General features: G+C 46.2%; 2 protein-coding genes across 9 annotated transcripts in view; both read right to left on the minus strand.

Annotated features, from left to right (window-relative positions):
• Positions 1-204: 204 nt before the first annotated feature.
• Positions 205-6804, minus strand: LOC307037572 (olfactory receptor 8U3-like). Its single transcript, XM_079678594.1, has one exon. It carries the CDS (start codon positions 1515-1517, stop codon positions 561-563), a length of 957 nt encoding a protein of 318 aa, XP_079534720.1. The 5' UTR covers positions 1518-6804; the 3' UTR covers positions 205-560.
• A 10962-nt stretch (positions 6805-17766) lies between these two features.
• LOC307037543 (NLR family CARD domain-containing protein 3-like) overlaps positions 17767-18023 on the minus strand; it is a 50749-nt gene continuing 50492 nt past the window's right edge. For all 8 annotated transcript variants that reach the window (XM_079678526.1, XM_079678524.1, XM_079678525.1 and 5 more), the window contains one exon: positions 17767-18023. This exon is cut by the window's right edge and continues 1195 nt beyond it. The gene's annotated coding sequence lies outside the window, so the exon portion shown is untranslated.

The raw sequence follows: 18023 nt of genomic DNA on the forward strand, positions 1-18023 counted from the left end.
TTCCTGTTAAAGTGTCTCTAAACTGTATATAAGTATATATACAGTTTATAGACGGTGTATATACTTATCTGTTAAAGATGTATTCGTGAACCTACAGATGACTTTCAACATGAATCATCATAAAGATATCATTAAGTGTTTGATCAACATGCAACCTGGCCCTGCTCACACACTTCACTGAGTTTCCTTTTCCAGTGAGTTTATTTCATATCAAAAACATGTCATATGATATACCTTCAACATATACTCTGTGCTACATTACACGAATACATTGCTTTAAAATATGAATGTAAATAAACAGCAGCTAGATAACAGAATGTACACATTTCTACTTTGATGCTTTGGTTGCTGCTGGAGAGGTGTTGGCCACTTTAACTTCATAAAGTTCATTCCTTTTTAGAAACATTCTACAATTAATACATTTTGTTTTCTTTTTAAGCATTTTTTTCTTCTCCATCTCTCCATAAATATAGGTTTATATATAACACTATGAACACAGTCACATGTATTACATTTGAAATCAGCACATTGAAGACATGGTTTAAGGAATCATTCACCCTTTAGTTATCAGGCCTAGCAGACAGCACTTTAGAACAGAGCACATGTTTACATATGTTTCTTAGTCTGGACATTTGCAGTCCGTACATGACGGGGTTCATTAGTGGCTGCATGATGGTAAAATACAGTGAGAGAATAATACGCAGCGCCCTGGGAACACCGCTCATATCAAATCTACTCTGAAGTACTTCAAAGCTGCAGCCAAAAGAGAAGTTGAGGAGGGAAACAAGGTGAGGTGTGCAGGTACTGACAGCTTTCTGTCTGGTCTGTTTGGAGCCAGAGAAACACACTCTGAGGATCTTCATGTACGAGAAGAGGATTGGAAAGAGAGGGACAAAGATTGAGAGAGCAGTGTTAAAAAGTCCATAAATGTTGTTCACCTGAGTGTCAGAACATGCCAGCTTCACAATAAGGTGGTTGTTACAATACAAACTGTTTATGATGTTTCCACAAAGTGTCAAACGGATGCTCAAAGATAAAGGTATCAATAACTTCACAGAAGAGTACACCCAAAGCAGAATAATGAGGGTAAGCGCCTTGTGAGAAGTCATACGTGTGTTATATTGCAGAGGATTACAGATAGCAAGATATCTGTCATAAGACATGACGGCTAAGATACTAAATTGTATACTTGCATATGAATAAATACAAACAATCTGCAGGAAGCAGAGTGGAGCAGAGACAGTGTGAATGTCAGAGAGGATCTGAACCAGAAGGAATGGAAACAGCCCTGAACTACCATACAGTTCATTTACAAACAGGCTGCACAGAAAAAGGTACATAGGTTCATGTAAGCTCCTGTTCACACAGATAACCACAATCAGAGACGTGTTGGCAACAACAATCACAATGTACAACATGGCAGTTATCATGAAACACAAGTACCTCAAATATCCAACATTCAAATAAGCTCCAAGAATGAAATAGGATACAGTTAGTGGAGTTGAATTGGACATCATTCTTAGAGGTTAAACGTTAGTATATCTGAGCACATTTGAACTTCACCGTCTTAACTTACCATCCCCCCCCCAGAGTGTGTCAGGAACTGTAAATGAATGCAACATGAGCACATCACACAGTGCAGTGTCTCTCACCTGCTGTGCTGCAGACTGCTGCAGTCCCTTCTGTCAGCTGCAGAGACTTCTGCTGCTTTAAAGCTTCCAGAACACCAGAAGCCAACAGGCCAGCCCCTCACCATCAGGACCCTTACCATCCCATCAAATCAAGATCAAACTAAAGTTACACCCTAACAGATGCATTAGAGATCTTATGACTTTATTTCTGGGAGCTGCATGTCACCAACCTCGCTGCTTCTAAGGGCCGGCGAACTGTCCTCAGAGCGAGGGTCTATGTTAATGTCCGCAAACCACTTGACCCAAGACCCTTCTATGGAGCGTGTTAGAAGTTGCATGTGTGTAACCCTCCTGTCCACAAGAGGCACTGTGTATGGAAGCAGGTAGAAGTTCCTCACAGGCTATAAATAGAGGCCTGGATGAGGACTTCCTCCTCTTTGTCCTCAAACACCCTCACCAGGGTTAAGTGTTTGGTGGCTGTTCGCCATGTGTCTTTTGATTTAACAATGCAAGTAGAATCCTCTTTGTAATTGTGATGTTTGCACTTGAGTAACCTCAATGGTATTGAACACATTTGTTGTTCAATGTAGTAATGAATATAATTTAGTTCTAATTTGATTGAAGTATTATTTTAATGTGCAAATGCTGTAATCAGTTTGTTTCACCTTTCTCCTAGAACCATTGGTAACAGCTACCATCCCACCAACATACCCTGATAAATAAAACAAAGAAGTTTAAGCTCCTGTCTCCTGGTGGTTTGTGGCTCCAGTTTGAACACTCATCTCCAACAAATGGTCCTTCGAGCCGGAGACTGAGCCACACTCCACCCAGTGGCCAAATGACTGATTCCGGGACTGATGACATGCAGACAATGGATGAACCCAACGATGGAGGTCAGGCCATTTCTACTGAGGACATGGATGGATCCGAAGGTGTCCCAGACTTAACCCAGCTCTACTTACAAGAGCCTTTCACCTGCACCCTTATTGCCTACCCCTCATCTCATTCTGCAATCAGTACCCCTGGAAGTATTAGCCAAAGCCCCGACAAAGCCAATTAGCCATCGTGACCTAGGGGCTAGTCCCAAAAGAGATGGACGGCCCCCTGATTACCATGGTTTTACACGGTTCAAGGCAGCATCCCAAGTATCTCATAGTTTAAGGAGTAAGAGGACACACTTCAGCGAGTCGGCATCAAGTGTCCCTACAGGCTGCTCTGATACAGGTCGACATTCAAGAAGCAGCCGCAACGCTCCTACTCTGAGTGATCTCCAAGCCAGTACACAGACGAGCAGACGAGCTGGAGGAGCTCAAAAGACAGCCAATTGGAGGATAAGCAGCTGGATGAAAAATGCAAGTTAATTGATGAAAGGGCGAGAGCTGCTCAGCAATGTCAAGAGAATGCACACAAAGAGAGAGAGAAGGTGGTCAGACAGGTTGAAATGAACAGACGTATTCGTACTAAAGAACAAGAGCTTGAGTCAGCACAACTTGTCACTAGTTTCATAAAACACAATCTTTGTGAAGAGCATGGAGGAGCCTGTGGTCCTACCACCTCATCTCTTCATGGAAATGGAGTAACGTCTTCTTTTGATGATCTGCCTCCATCCAGGATATTCACTCCTGCCCCCCCAAACTTGACATATGCTGACTCTCGCTCTCATTTAGCTTTAGCTCCCCTGCTTCCCCAACTTAGCCTTTCCAGAGGACTACCTAAGGCCTCCCAAATCATTCCCAGACCTCAACCAATACAGCAAAGCCTAGACACTGCCCAGGCTCCCTCTGTTCCCTCAGCAGCTACTGCTGAAACTGCAGCAACATCAACTCCCCATGTGGCCGCCCAAGCTTTACCCTCGTCCTTTCACCCTGCATCTGCTACAGTAATGCCCTTTCTATTCACCATGGACCTGTGACCCCGGTCACTGCTGAAGCCCCTAACGATATGATATCCATGCCTGGTAGCGAACAACCTACCTTTACTGGTAGTCTACAGCCAACGCAAGCCACGTCCTCCCAGCAACAATCTGTTTACCCGTTCAATTCCCAAATGTTACAGATCTGCTGATAGCCTCTGCTTATCGTATACCAAGACCCTCTATCCCTGTTTTCAAAAGTGGTCGAGTGAAGGATTTTGCCCTCTTGAAAATGGCCCTCGACAATATCCTTGACAATCATCCCCATCTTACAGAGCAGTATAAATACCAAATACTCTTGGAACATGTTCAGCACCCAGGAGCTAGCAAATTAGCCAGATCCAGCATGCATGACGCAAGACCATATTCCACTGCCCTCTTAGCACTCAAAGGAAAGTATGGTCAGCCAAGGCTGCTAGTTCAGAGAGAAATAGGTGAAATACTAAATGACCCCATTGTTCGCATTAATGACGTGGAAGCCTTTGATAATCTGTCCCTGTCTATCCATGCTCTGGTTGGAATACTGCTGTCCCTAGAGGGTCCTGATGGGTGCGAATTAAGATGTGGTTCCCATGTGGACAGACTCCTCAGTAAACTCCCTGTGCAGTACAGAGATGGTTTGTTGAGCACTGCATTAATCGTGGCATTCTAACTGCCCAAGCAACCCAAACCTATACCTCCATCACCTATCAAAATGGCTACAGTTGAAATCCAGAGCTAAACGCATCGCAGAGAGAGAGCTGTTGAGCTCCACAGACAGGAGAAACCATGGACTGGAAAGGAACGCCAGCCCCCCCGACAAGTCTCCTCTATCTACCTCTCAACAGCATCTGAAATGGATGGCACACCAAAGAAAGGATGAATGTCGAAAGGCCTAAGCCCTACTGCCCCTACTGTAACGTTAGAGACCATTTCCTTGGTTCATGCACAGAATTCAAAGGACTCTCCAAAATGAACATTTCAAAATGGATCAAAGAGAAAGGCAGATGCATTAAATGCGGAAGAATCCATCAAATGGACAAATGCACCTTAAAGAGGCCATGTAATTTATGCAAGGACATTCACTTGACTATTCTCCATGACTTTAATTCAAAGAAATGAGCTACAGTGATGTACACATCCCCCTCTTCAGAGCTTCTCTACATGGACAAGCCTAACCGCTCCCATAAAGTCATGTTGAAAAATTGTCAATGTACTTCTCCACAACGGGGACAGGACCCTCACAACTCATGCAGTCCTTGATGATGGTGCTGATCGATCCATCCTGCTTCCCTTTGCTGTCCAGTGTTTGGGTCTCTCAACACAGCCTGAAACAATCTCACTACGCACAGTGATATACGATACGTCCCAGGTCAGTCTGAACCAGCCCTCACTATAAGAGATACGATACGATATAGTGCAAGTAAGTGGAGCAACTGTTTCCTTTGGAATCTCCCCTATTGACCAGCCAACTGAAAGGCATGTCATCAACGGAGCATTCACTGCTGAGAATCTCGGCCTTTCAGAGCACACTTACCCTTTAGAACAGTTACAAGAACAGTTTCACCATCGCAGAGACCTTTCATTAGAACCAATTGACCACGCATGCCCTCTTGTCCTCATTGGCTCAGACTATGCCCATCTCATCACAGCCACAGAGCCATTCGCATTGGGCCCCCCGGTGGCCCACTGGCAGTACACACAAGGCTAGGATGGGCCCTCCAAGGTCCAGCCAGCTCAATCCAAACCCAAGAGACTCTTCCCTTCACACTGACCTGCCTTAAAAGTGAATTACTCAGGATCGTGGAAAGACTCTGGCAGATGGACACCTTGCCCTATGCAAGTGATAAGACAGCCACAAGGTCGAAACAGGACAAGATGGCTCTCGCTCTTCTTCAATCCAAGACAGAAAGAGTCAAAATAGATGGTGTAATGAGCTATGCCACTCCCCTGCTGAGAATTCCCAATATGCCTGCCTTTCAAGCCCCCAAGGAAGGCGTTCTGCCTCGTCTCTGTGCCACAGAAAGACGCTTGTTCAAAGACTCACAACTTTCTGAGAAATACCAGGAGGAAGTGAATAAACTCACAGAGCTTGGCTATGTTCAAAGGATCCCCAACGAGCAGGCTGAGCAACCACAGGAAACATAGTTGAACACAACAACAAACACAGGAATGTATTCGATTGCTCTTTTGAATACATGGGACAAACCCCTGGCCCAACACTTGGCCCCTCACTCATTGGAGTACTCCTCAGATTCCGCCAAAATGCCATTGCCATCTGCGGAGACATAAAGGCTATGTTCCATCAGGTACGGCTTTTGAATGAGGACAAACCCCTGTTGCGCTTCGTTTGGAGAGGGATGCAGCTCGAACAGGAACCCAGTGTGTATGAATGGCAAGTTCTTCCATTTGGAACAACCTGCAGCCCATGCTGTGCCACCTGTGCAGTGCAAAAACATGTCAAAGATCATTGTGATGGAAACGAGGAGGTCCTTGTCGATAACTGCCTCCAAAGCTTTCACTCCCCCCAAGAAGCAAAGTCCCTCATCGACAAACTGAGACCTCTGTTCCTAGAGGGTGGCTTCCACATAAGACAGTGGGCTAGCAATGATCCATCCGTTATAAAACATCTCCCTACAGAGTCCAAATCCAAGACTAATGAGTTGTGGCTCTCAGAGGGTGGAGACCCTAAAGAGCCTACATTGGGCCTTCAATGGAACTGCCTCAAAGACACGCTGGGCTATAAAAACAGAACAACCACCGACCACCACGTGCATGTTTTCTGCGACGCCTCTGAGCGTGTGTATGGAGCTGTTGCGTACCTTCAGACGCAGGATAAACATGATCAAACTCATGTCAGTTTCATAATGGCCACGATGTGCAGCCCTATCTGGTGCCCAACTGGCCAACCGCCTTAGTACCGAACGCACTATTCCTCTAGTCGGTTACTCTCTGGACAGATTCAACCACCGTCCTATCATGGGTAACACCCGACTCTTGCCGTTACAACTTGTTTGTTGGCACAAGAATAGCTGAGATTCAGACCCTAACCGACACAAAGAGCTGGAGGTATGTTGACTCAAAGAATAATCCAGCTGATGACATAACTAGGGGAAAAACTCGAGTCAAAATTTCACATAAACACAGATGGAGTCAGGGCCCGCCTTTCCTCTTGCTTAATACAAACTGTTGGCCAGCTCATCCATGTCTTGAAAGTAAATCTGAGCACGTTGAGGAAATCTAAAAATCAATGTTCTTTGGAGCAGTAATGACTATGGACACAAAAACTCCCGACCCAACCAAGTACCGTACCTGGGACGACCTCGTCAACGATACCAGGAATCTGCTCTATGGGGCGGCAGACAACATTTCAAACATAGCCCAATGAGAGAGACCCCAGAGAGACATCTTCTTCAAAGGGCCCAAGCAGAGAGCTTCCCTGAAGAATTCATTGACTGACCTGGGACCAGCTGCTAGTTCTGCTGCTATAGACTGAAGACTCTCCTCTTATAGTGAGGGCTGCTTCAGACTGACCTGGGACCAGCTGCTAGTTCTGCTGCTATAGACTGAAGACTCTCCTCTTGTAGTGAGGGCTGGTTCAGACTGACCTGGGACCAGCTGCTAGTTCTGCTGCTATAGACTGAAGACTCTCCTCTTGTAGTGAGGGCTGGTTCAGACTGACCTGGGACCAGCTCCTAGTTCTGCTGCTACAGACTGAAGACTCTCCTCTTGTAGTGAGGGCTGCTTCAGACTGACCTGGGACCAGCTGCTAGTTCTGCTGCTATAGACTGAAGACTCTCCTCTTATAGTGAGGGCTGGTTCAGACTGACCTGGGACCAGCTGCTAGTTCTGCTGCTATAGACTGAAGACTCTCCTCTTGTAGTGAGGGCTGGTTCAGACTGACCTGGGACCAGCTGCTAGTTCTGCTGCTATAGACTGAAGACTCTCCTCTTACAGTGAGGGCTGCTTCAGACTGACCTGGGACCAGCTGCTAGTTCTGCTGCTATAGACTGAAGACTCTCCTCTTATAGTAAGGGCTGGTTCAGACTGACCTGGGACCAGCTGCTAGTTCTGCTGCTATAGACTGAAGACTCTCCTCTTATAGTAAGGGCTGGTTCAGACTGACCTGGGACCAGCTGCTAGTTCTGCTGCTATAGACTGAAGACTCTCCTCTTATAGTGAGGGCTGGTTCAGACTGACCTGGGACCAGCTGCTAGTTCTGCTGCTATAGACTGAAGACTCTCCTCTTATAGTGAGGGCTGGTTCAGACTGACCTGGGACCAGCTGCTAGTTCTGCTGCTATAGACTGAAGACTCTCCTCTTATAGTGAGGGCTGGTTCAGACTGACCTGGGACCAGCTGCTAGTTCTGCTGCTATAGACTGAAGACTCTGCTCTTATAGTGAGGGCTGGTTCAGACTGACCTGGGACCAGCTGCTAGTTCTGCTGCTATAGACTGAAGACTCTCCTCTTGTAGTGAGGGCTGGTTCAGACTGACCTGGGACCAGCTGCTAGTTCTGCTGCTATAGACTGAAGACTCTCCTCTTGTAGTGAGGGCTGGTTCAGACTGACCTGGGACCAGCTGCTAGTTCTGCTGCTATAGACTGAAGACTCTCCTCTTGTAGTGAGGGCTGGTTCAGGCTGACCTGGGACCAGCTGCTAGTTCTGCTGTTATAGACTGAAGACTCTCCTCTTATAGTGAGGGCTGGTTCAGGCTGACCTCTGTGGGGGAAATAAACCAAGACAAAATTATAATAAAATGGTGATGTGGATCAGTGAGTCGATGTCTGGTTCATTCCTGTCGTACAGCTTGATGTCATCACGTAGAGGAGGTGTCTGATGGTCGATCCTCTTTGGAACCGGTATATGTAGCCTCTCTTATTGATCTCCTTGGTACATGTCACACTTTGTGGTGACTAGTGCAGTTGACTTTGAGTTGGCCTCTAGGGTCGTCTTCCTCAGTCCCATTGAGTTCTGGATGAAGGCTCTTGGTGTCCTGTTGACCTTATACAGCTCCTAGCATTCCAGTATCCATAGTTAGTGTGTCTGGTCTAACTGCCTCCAGTGACTGCTCTGTCGACCTGCTGGTGTTCGGCTACTCATCTTATCTGAAAAGATGTCTGGCAGGAGCTTCCATGTTGTGCAGAGGCAGGTTTCTGTCCGTTGGTTCTTCTTCTGGTGGTCTTCATGATCAGAAGTGTCCGGCCTTTGGTTAACCACTCTGGGTGGGTCCCATCTCTCAGCAGCTGGACCAGTCGTGCTGCCAGGCATCCATGGAGTGCAGTCAGCTTCTTTTTCCAGTAGGTGTGGATCGGATCATATTCTGGGGGCATAGTACCTCTTTTTCAACGAAACACACCGCCTGTTGCAGTGCGTCTGTCGTTCAGTGGCTCCGTTCACCACTTTGCACCGTAACTTTACACCGTAGCTTTACACCGTAACTTTACACCGTAACTTTACAAGCTTACACCGTATTATTCATCTGAATTTGCCGATGTTCTTTAAGCCAAGACATTTTTTTATTTGAGATCAGACGTAACCCCCAATCTCTGACCTCACCTTGTTGTGGTCAGCCTGTCATTGGTTCATTCGGGGAGACGTAGGGAGGGAGTTGTCACCCTGTCTTTACAAGCTTCAAAAATGTGTTTATTGTCTGAATATGACGATAAAAGTGTGATATTCTAAAATCGACCAAAATGACCAAAACACAAGTTTTTCGAATAATCCACGATTATCTCAAATTGCGCCGTTGCAACATCCGACTGATTTCACTTCACATATAGTATGTATTACTTTTACCCATAATAATAATTTCATATGCAAACAATAAAATACATGATCAATGTCATTGTATCTTACAACTGTCACATCAAATCCTTATTATTGTTAATTTGTATTGTTTTTTCTGTTTAAAACTCTTACATGCAACCAGTATACTAACATATGACTAAAAAAGTTAAATTATTATTTAATATTAGAATAGAGTTGTTTACCTGCTGCTCATTACTGAGACCTAATTAGCCCCCCCATCAGGTCCTTGGTCATTTGGCTGAAATTCAACTGGCCTACAGGAGTTCACACACAGCTGTTTACAGCAGTAACCATGGTGACAAGTTGTCCTCCCAAGATACAGTTTGTGCTAATTAGCTCATTAGAGAAGCTCGTTAGTGTCCGAGTGTCCACACAGACCCAGGGGGTCCACCGGGGCTCGTTAGTGTCGGAGGAGACAGGAAACATGACGAACCCCCCTCTGTGACTCTGCTGACCTCCAGCCGTTGAAAAACATTAAATATACAATCTGTCATTTTTTAAACCAAACTATAAGAAAAGACGACACAGCGTTGCATCATGGGAGTTGTAGTTTGTGCCGTTTAGAGACAGACGGACAAACAGCTGATTTTGCATTGTGTTTATTTTATGTCCAATTAAAATACTTAACTGTAGGATCTTGGGTATTTGAGGTGTACAAGGTCATATCTCCAAAATGCAAAGGTACTGGGAGCTGATACTCTGTCATGCATCCAACTCACGGATTCATTGGTGTGAATATTGAGACATTTGGGCAATGTCACATTTTTCCCGACATTTTTAAAAACACTTTGTTTCAAATAAATGCTAAAGTCTTGCTCGGATTGGCCTCAAAATCGCTGCAGCGAGAGATGGAGCACGCTTTATGACTAATCCATTGTCACATGCATGTAGCACCGGCCCAGGCATCGTGGAGATATGACCTTGTACATTTCAAACACACAGAGTTTTGAAATGTACAAGGTCACAAGTCCTGCGTCCTCTCGCCTAGGAGGCAACAATTCTGTGCCCGACACCCCACCCCACTCGTGAATAAGTGTTGTAAATATGAAAGAGATTGCTTGAGGGCAAGAATGTTAACCTCCTCGATTTATGTAGCAATGCATAAGTGTCCCAAGATGGACAATCTGTACACTTTGAATTCACCGGCCATTGAAAATAAAGCACATTTCTTCTTTTTGCTGCGGTTCTATTCCCTGACCACCCAGAGACCTCCATGTTGGTACACCCACTCCTCGTGGTGTGTGAAAAGACCACCTGCAATTTGGAAGCTCTCGAGGCCATAGAAGCAGAACACATTTTGGATTGCGCATATTTCAGTCGCGGTTTTGGCCCCAGAGCAGTGAGGGCCCTGGGACTCCGGGCAGAGACTCCCCCCGACGTCCAGTTGGAACAGCCGCGCTAGGCAACATTTTTGCTCAATATCCCACTTCAGAAGCCTCTTGCGGACGTCAAGTCGGAGAGGATGCTGAGATGTTTAGGGCATCTCGGAGAAAAACATTCTGGAGGGCCTGCGGTGCTGAAGCTTAAATATGTTTGTCAGCACTCGATGCCGAGCGATCCGACGCTGGTTCCGGGTCTCCGCGTGCTCCGGAAGTCTGCGGTATCTCGTACACTTGGAGTTACAACACCTGAACTTGAAACAACATCATAACATTTACAGGACTGTCTCAGAAAATTAGAATATTGTGATAAAGTTCTTTATTTTCTGTAATGCAATTAAAAAAACAAAAATGTCATACATTCTGGATTCATTACAAATCAACTGAAATATTGCAAGCCTTTTATTATTTTAATATTGCTGATTATGGCATACAGCTTAAGAAAACTCAAATATCCTATCTCTAAATATTAGAATATCATGAAAAAGTATACTAGTAGGGTGTTCAACGAATCACTTGAATCGTCTAATTAACTCGAAACACCTGCAAGGGTTTCCTGAGCCTTGAAAAACACTCAGCTTGGTTCAGTAAACTAAATCACAAGTATGGGGAAGACTGCTGATCTGACTGCTGTCCAGAGGACCGTCATTGACACCCTCCATCAGGAGGGTAAGACACAAAAAGAAATTTCTCAAAGAGCAAGCTGTTCACAGAGTGCAGTTTCAAAGCACATCCACAAAAAGTCTGTTGGAAGGGGGAAATGTGGCAGGAAACGCTGCACAACCAAGAGAGATGACCGCAGCCTTAACAGCATTGTGAAGAAGAGTCGCTTCCAGAATTTGGGGGAGCTTCAAAGACAGTGGACTGAAGCTGGAGTCCAGGTATCAAAAGTCACTGTTCACAGACGTGTCCGGGAAATGGGCTACAATAGCCGTATTCCCATGGTCAAGCCACTTCTGAACTCAAGACAACGGAAGAGGCGTCTGACTTGGGCTAAGGAAAAGAAGCACTGGACAGTTGCACAGTGGTCCAAAGTCCTCTTTTCAGACGAAAGCAAGTTTTGTATTTCATTTGGAAGTCAAGGCGCCAGAGTCTGGAGAAAGGCTGGAGAGGAGCAAAATCCAAGTTGCTTGAAATCCAGTGTGAAGTTCCCACAGTCAGCGATGGTTTGGGGAGCCATGTCAGCTGCTGGTGTTGGTCCACTGTGTTTCATCAAGCCCAGAGTAAATGCAGCTGTGTACCAAGAGATTTTAGAGCACTACATGCTTCCGTCTGCTGAAAAGCTCTATGGAGAGGAGGAATTCATTTTCCAGCATGATCTGGCACCTGCCCACAGTGCCAAAACCACCAGTAACTGGTGTACTGACCATGGCATTACTGTCCTCGATTGGCCTGCAAATTCCCCTGACCTGAACCCCATAGAGAATATGTGGGGTATTGTGAAGAAGAAGCTGAAAGACACCAGACCCAACAATGCTAATGAGCTAAAGGCCGCTATTGAAGCATCCTGGGCATCCATAACACCTCAGCAATGCCACAGGCTGATTGCCTCCATGCCACGCCGCATTGATGCAGTAATCCGTGCAAAAGGATTCCCAACCAAGTACTGAGTGCATTAATGGACATTTTCAAATGTTTGATTGTGTTTTGCTGTTATAAATCTTTTTTTTTTACTTGGTCTGAGGAACTATTCTAATTTTTTGAGATAGGATTTTTGAGTTTTCTTAAGCTGTATGCCATAATCAGCAATATTAAAATAATAAAAGGCTTGCAATATTTCAGTTGATTTGTAATGAATCCAGAATGTATGACATTTTTGTTTTTTTAATTGCATTACAGAAAATAAAGAACTTTATCACAATATTCTAATTTTCTGAGACAGTCCTGTATCTGGCTGCTACTTCCATCCCTTGCACTATTTCACTATTTCACTATTTCACTTTTTCACTTTTTTACTATCACTTATCCAAGTAATATGTATAAAAGTGTATTTTATTACTTGCATTTTTTTACAAAAACATTGTGCAAGTAATAAGTAAATACACTTTTTTGTATTTAATTATTACTTGCACTATTTGTTTGTGTGTATCTGTTTTATTGTGTTGCACTGTTGGAGGAGCTGTGACCTAGGATTTTCATCGTCATAACGACCCTGTAGCTACGCACGTATGAACATGGGATGGTAGACTAAAAGCTTTAGGAATCCAAAGTAATAATAATAATAATAATAATAAATGGGATTTATATAGCGCTTTTCTAGACCCAAAGACGCTTTACATTATGAGTCAGGTAGACAAACAAAACAAGAACAAAAACACAAACAAAAACAAAAAACAAAACAAAAACAGAAAAGCAGTCAGGAGGATGTTGGTTCAGAGGGGGGAGGGGCGGGTTTAAGCATAAGCAGAGTTGAAGAGGTGGGTTTTGAGACGGGACTGGAACAGGGTGAGGGACTCAGACTCACGGAGGTCTTGGGGGAGGGAGTTCCAGAGCTTCGGGGCTGCCACAGAGAAGGCTCTGTCCCCGAAGCTCCGGAGTTTGGCCCTGGGGGTTGAGAGCAAACCGGCTGAGGTGGATCTGAGGGACCGGGGTGGTTGGTAGAGGATGAGGAGGTCAGTGAGGTAGGGGGGGGCAGATGGTGGAGGGCTTTATAGGTGAGGACCAGGAGTTTGTAGTGAATGCGGTGTGAGACGGGAAGCCAGTGGAGTTCTTTGAGGACCGGGGTGATGTGATGCCTTGATTTGGTGTGGCTGAGGAGTCTGGCGGCTGCGTTCTGGACACGCTGGAGTCTGTTGAGGGAGGTGGAGCCGATGCCGTAGAGGAGTGAGTTGCAGTAGTCAAGGCGGGAGGAGATGAAGGCGTGAATGAGTCGCTCAGCTGCGGGGCGGGTGAGAGAGTGACGGAGTTTGGCGATATTGCGGAGGTGGAAAAAGGAGGTTTTTACAACTTGGCGGATGTGGGGGTCGAGGGAGAGGGTGGGGTCGAATATCACGCCAAGGTTGCGTGCCTGGGTGGAGGGGGAAACAGGGGTGCCATCGATTGTGAGTGTCAGGTTGGGGGTTTTGCTGAGGGTGGATTTGGAGCCGATGAGGAGGAGTTCAGTTTTATTGCTGTTGAGTTTGAGGAAGTTGTGTGGCATCCAGGATTTGATTGCAGTCAGACAGGATTCGATGTGTGTGAGAGGGGGGTTGTGGGGGGATTTGGTGCTGAGGTAGATCTGTGTGTCGTCAGCGTAGCAGTGAAAGTCCAGGTTTTGATGGCGGAGAATCTGACCAAGGGGGAGGATGTAGATGATGAAGAGGAGGGGGCCGAGTACTGAACCTTGGGGAACACCTTGGGTGACTGAAGCTGTGGCAGAGGAGTGGTTGTTGAGGGAGATGAAGTGGGATCTGTCTGAGAGGTAGGACTGGAGCCATCTGAGTGCAATACCTTCGATACCGATATCCCGGAGTCGGGTAAGCAGGATGGTGTGGCTCACGGTATCGAAGGCTGCACTCAGGTCAAGAGGGATGAGGATGTTGAGGGAACCGTTGTCAGCAGAGGTGAGGAGGTCATTGAGGACTTTGATGAGGGCCGTTTCTGTGCTGTGGTGAGGACGAAAACCAGACTGAAGGGGTTCAAAAAGGTAATTTTTTTGGAGATGGCGGTTGAGTTGTTTGGAGATGATGCGTTCTATTGTTTTAGAGAGAAAGGGGAGGTCGGAGATGGGGCGGTAATTACTGAGGGAGGAGGGATCCAGACCGGGTTTCTTGAGGATGGGAGTTACGGCAGCAGTTTTGAAGGCAGAGGGAACGGTTCCTTGGAACAGGGAGGAGTTGAAAAGGTTGACAATGTAGGGGCAAAGGACGGGGAGGCAGGACTTCAGTAGAGGGGTGGGTAGAGGGTCAAGCGAGCAGGTTGTGGGTTTGGAGGAGCTGATCAGTTGGAGTATTTCAGGGGGGGTAACCAGAGTGAACTGGGAGAGAATGCCGTGGGGAGGAGGGCTCGGGAGGTCAAGGGAGATGGAGGGAGGAATTGTGGCGGTGGATGTTGGGGGAGATGTTTGTGTGTCAGATGCAGCGGATAGGGAGAGATTCATGGCAGTGATTTTGTCAGAGAAAAACTGGAGGAATGAACTGCATGTGGAAGTGGAGGAAGAGAGGGTGTCAGCACGGGGTTTGAAGAGCTTGTTGACGGTGGAGAAGAGGGTCCTGGGGTTACGGGAGGGGTTGATGAAGATGGTGGAGAGGTAAGTAGATTTTGCGGCATTGAGGGTGTCTCTGTAGATAGTGAGATGGAGTTTGTAGGAATCATGGTGAACTGTGAGGGATGATTTCATGGTTAGGCGTTCAAGCTGGCGGCCGGTTTGCTTCAGTTTACGGAGTGCAGGGGTGAACCAGGGTGAGGAGGTTTTAAAAGTGACATTTTTCCTGTATGAGTTTGTGGTCAGAGAGGGGAAAGGGGCAGGGGTGGAGGTCGAGTACTGTGAGGTTGGTGGAGCAGACAAGGTCAAGGATGTGTCCTTTATCGTGGGTGGGGAAGGTGACATGTTGTGTAAATGAGAAATTGTCCAGAAGGGAGGAAAATTCAGAAGCGAGTTTGCAGGTGGTGGAGTCCATGTGGATGTTAAGGTCGCCGAGGAGTAACAGACGTGGGGAGAGGGATGAAGCAATGGTTAGGAGTTCAGTGAGATCAGAGAGGAAGGAGGGGTGTGGTTTAGGGGGGCGGTAAATGAGGATAACTGTCAGTGAGGGAGGGGTTTTGAAGGCGAGAAATTCGAAGGATGGTACTGAGGGGAGGGTGAGTTCTGTAGTCCGGATGTTCTGGTTGTAGATGACAGCCAGCCCACCACCACGGCGTGAGGGGCGGGGTTTAGTGATGTAATTAAAACCAGGGGGGGATGTTTGATTAAACGAGAAGAAGTCATTGGGTTGTTGCCAGGTTTCAGTGAGCAGAAGGAAGTCGATGGATTTGTCCAGGATGAGTTCGTGAAGGATGTGGGCTTTATTGGTGAGTGACCGTATATTTAGAAGGGCAAAATTGGTCAAGTGGGGGGTTGTAGGGATGGTGGCAGGCTGGAGAGGTATGAGGTTGTCTAGGTTAGCAGCGCGGGGGTGGGCATGAGAGGGGGGGCAGTGGAGCAGAGGAGGGGGGCTTGATGGTGGGGAGAAATGGCTTGTTATATGTGTTGGGAGGCGGAGGGGAGTGGGATCCGCTCCAGGTATTCTGTGCAGCTGGGAGTGTAGGTGAGCGGGGGAGAGTGTAAGAGAAGCAGTAGGAGTTGCGTTATGATGACGCGTCAGGTGTGCAACAGTGCGTTGCGTGGAGCAGATGGATGCAATGGATTGTCCGTGCTGAAGGTACACAAAACTGCGGCGGGTGCTTCGGTGAATGTAGCGGGGTCGACGAAGGAGTCCAAGATGTCTGATGACTGAGATGGAAGACGGAGTGGAGGAGTTGGTCAATGACAGCAGCTGTGAGATGGAGTATTTCAGCATGATGACAGGCGGAATTGCTGGGAGCAGTGTGATGGCAGCCATAGCAGCGATAGCAGCTAGCAGCAGATAGCAGCAGATAGCAGCTAGCAGGCTAGCTAGGTTCACAGAGGTGGAGGATTGTTGTGGAGACGAGGAAGATCCACGACATGGCAGGAGGATGTGAGCAGCGGGACGGGACAGATGCACCCCAGAGATGAAGGCAGGAGGCAGAGAGAGTCCACGGTTGTTGCGTGGGACGGAGACAGACAGTAGGCGATGTAGCAGATAGCAATAGCCACCCGGCACGTTGATGGCTACGTGAGGGCAGCCGGCTACAGCCAGCAATGGAGGCAGAAGTCCAAAATAAGTAAAAAATAATAATTTAAAAACAATGTGCATTGCATTAAAGATGTGTAAATGCAGGGCAGTGGTCCAATTCGAAAGATTGAAGAACGAATGGTAGTTGAGGGTGATAGAGGGTGACAGAGGCGGAGAAGCGGCAAACAGTCAACGCCAGCGTCCTCTCAGGCAGCGGGAAAAAAAAAAAAAAAAAGTACAACATATAATAAGTACCCTGTATCAAGATTGATGCAAAACAAGTGACATTTGACCTTTTTAGAGAGATTTAGCAAAAAACACTCCACCTCTGAGGTGATTTGGGTGGAAATTGGGTTTTTACCGTTTCTCTGAAACCCATTGGTCGATTTTGGTGATTGACATCTCTTTCTGACCGTTAGAGCCAATACAATCGAAGGGGAATCTCCCCACTCACACACATGATAAAACTAAAAGGTAGGGGCTTCGCGCACGCAGTTTTGCTCCAGAGGGAAGTTGTCTCTAGCTCTGACATCTGGAAACGGAAAAGCAGTTTTATTGCTTATGGATTATCAGAAATCATTTCAAAGGGACACAGACACATTGGATTAACCTATGGATTAACTTCAGCAGCGTTTTTATCGTTTTAATGCCATTGAAGACCACTTTTGACCAGACTACGACACAGGTGAGCCATGGTAGCTTTTTTAGCTACCTAGCGCCACATGTTCTGATGTCTGTTTTTGTTTATAAAGTCGCGAGTTCGTATCATTGAGTAATAATGAGGGTACGATTCTGTGTCCCCTCACGATGTGAAACGATGTCATGGATGTGCAGCAAAGATAAATAATAAGGTTTTGTGAGTGAATTTCGGTGCAATAATCTGTTAGCATTTTTTGCTCGTTGCTAATTCAGAGGCTCAGCGTTTGCATTGTGTTTTCTTTTTTGAAAAATAAATAAAAATGATCAGTTAGATGAGTTTCTTCACGTTACATGGATATAAAACATTCATAGTTTATTAAATGAACATGCAAAGATGTTGCGGGAGGGCCCCGGTACCGGGGTCTGTCGGGCTTAACAAGTTATACCTGTTAAGCCAATCGATCATGGCGCCCGAACACAAACTGGAAGCTGATTCCACAAAAGTGGAGCTTGATAAGAAAAGGCTATGGCTCCCATTGTACTTTTAGAGAGTCTGAACTCAGGAATCAAGCTATGTGGGAACAGGTTGCATTTCCATCTGACTTGTCACTTATCCAACAACAATCAGAAGGGCTACATGGACTTTAGTTTCCTATTACAAATGTGAACAGGTAGTTTTATTAAAGTTTCACAAGTTATAACACCACACATCAATAAAAAATGAAATGCGTTTCGCTCGGATACATATTATATCTGAGATTTAGGTTTGCCTCACTACTAGTTAGTATAAAGTTGTCTTCCGTTGCCTGCAAAAGCTGGAGAGTTCAAGTTTGAACTGAGTTCAAGAGGAACTCCACTCCGATGTTCTTCAGTATTCTTATATCCTCTTCTTTCCCATGG

Source organism: Notothenia rossii (assembly GCF_949606895.1).
Source record: "Notothenia rossii genome assembly, chromosome: 4".
Taxonomy (NCBI): domain Eukaryota; kingdom Metazoa; phylum Chordata; class Actinopteri; order Perciformes; family Nototheniidae; genus Notothenia; species Notothenia rossii.

Coding starts and splice junctions, on each gene's coding strand:
- LOC307037572 (XM_079678594.1), bottom strand. CDS start 1,517: ATGATGTCCAATTCAACTCCACTAACTGTATCCTATTTCATTCTTGGA.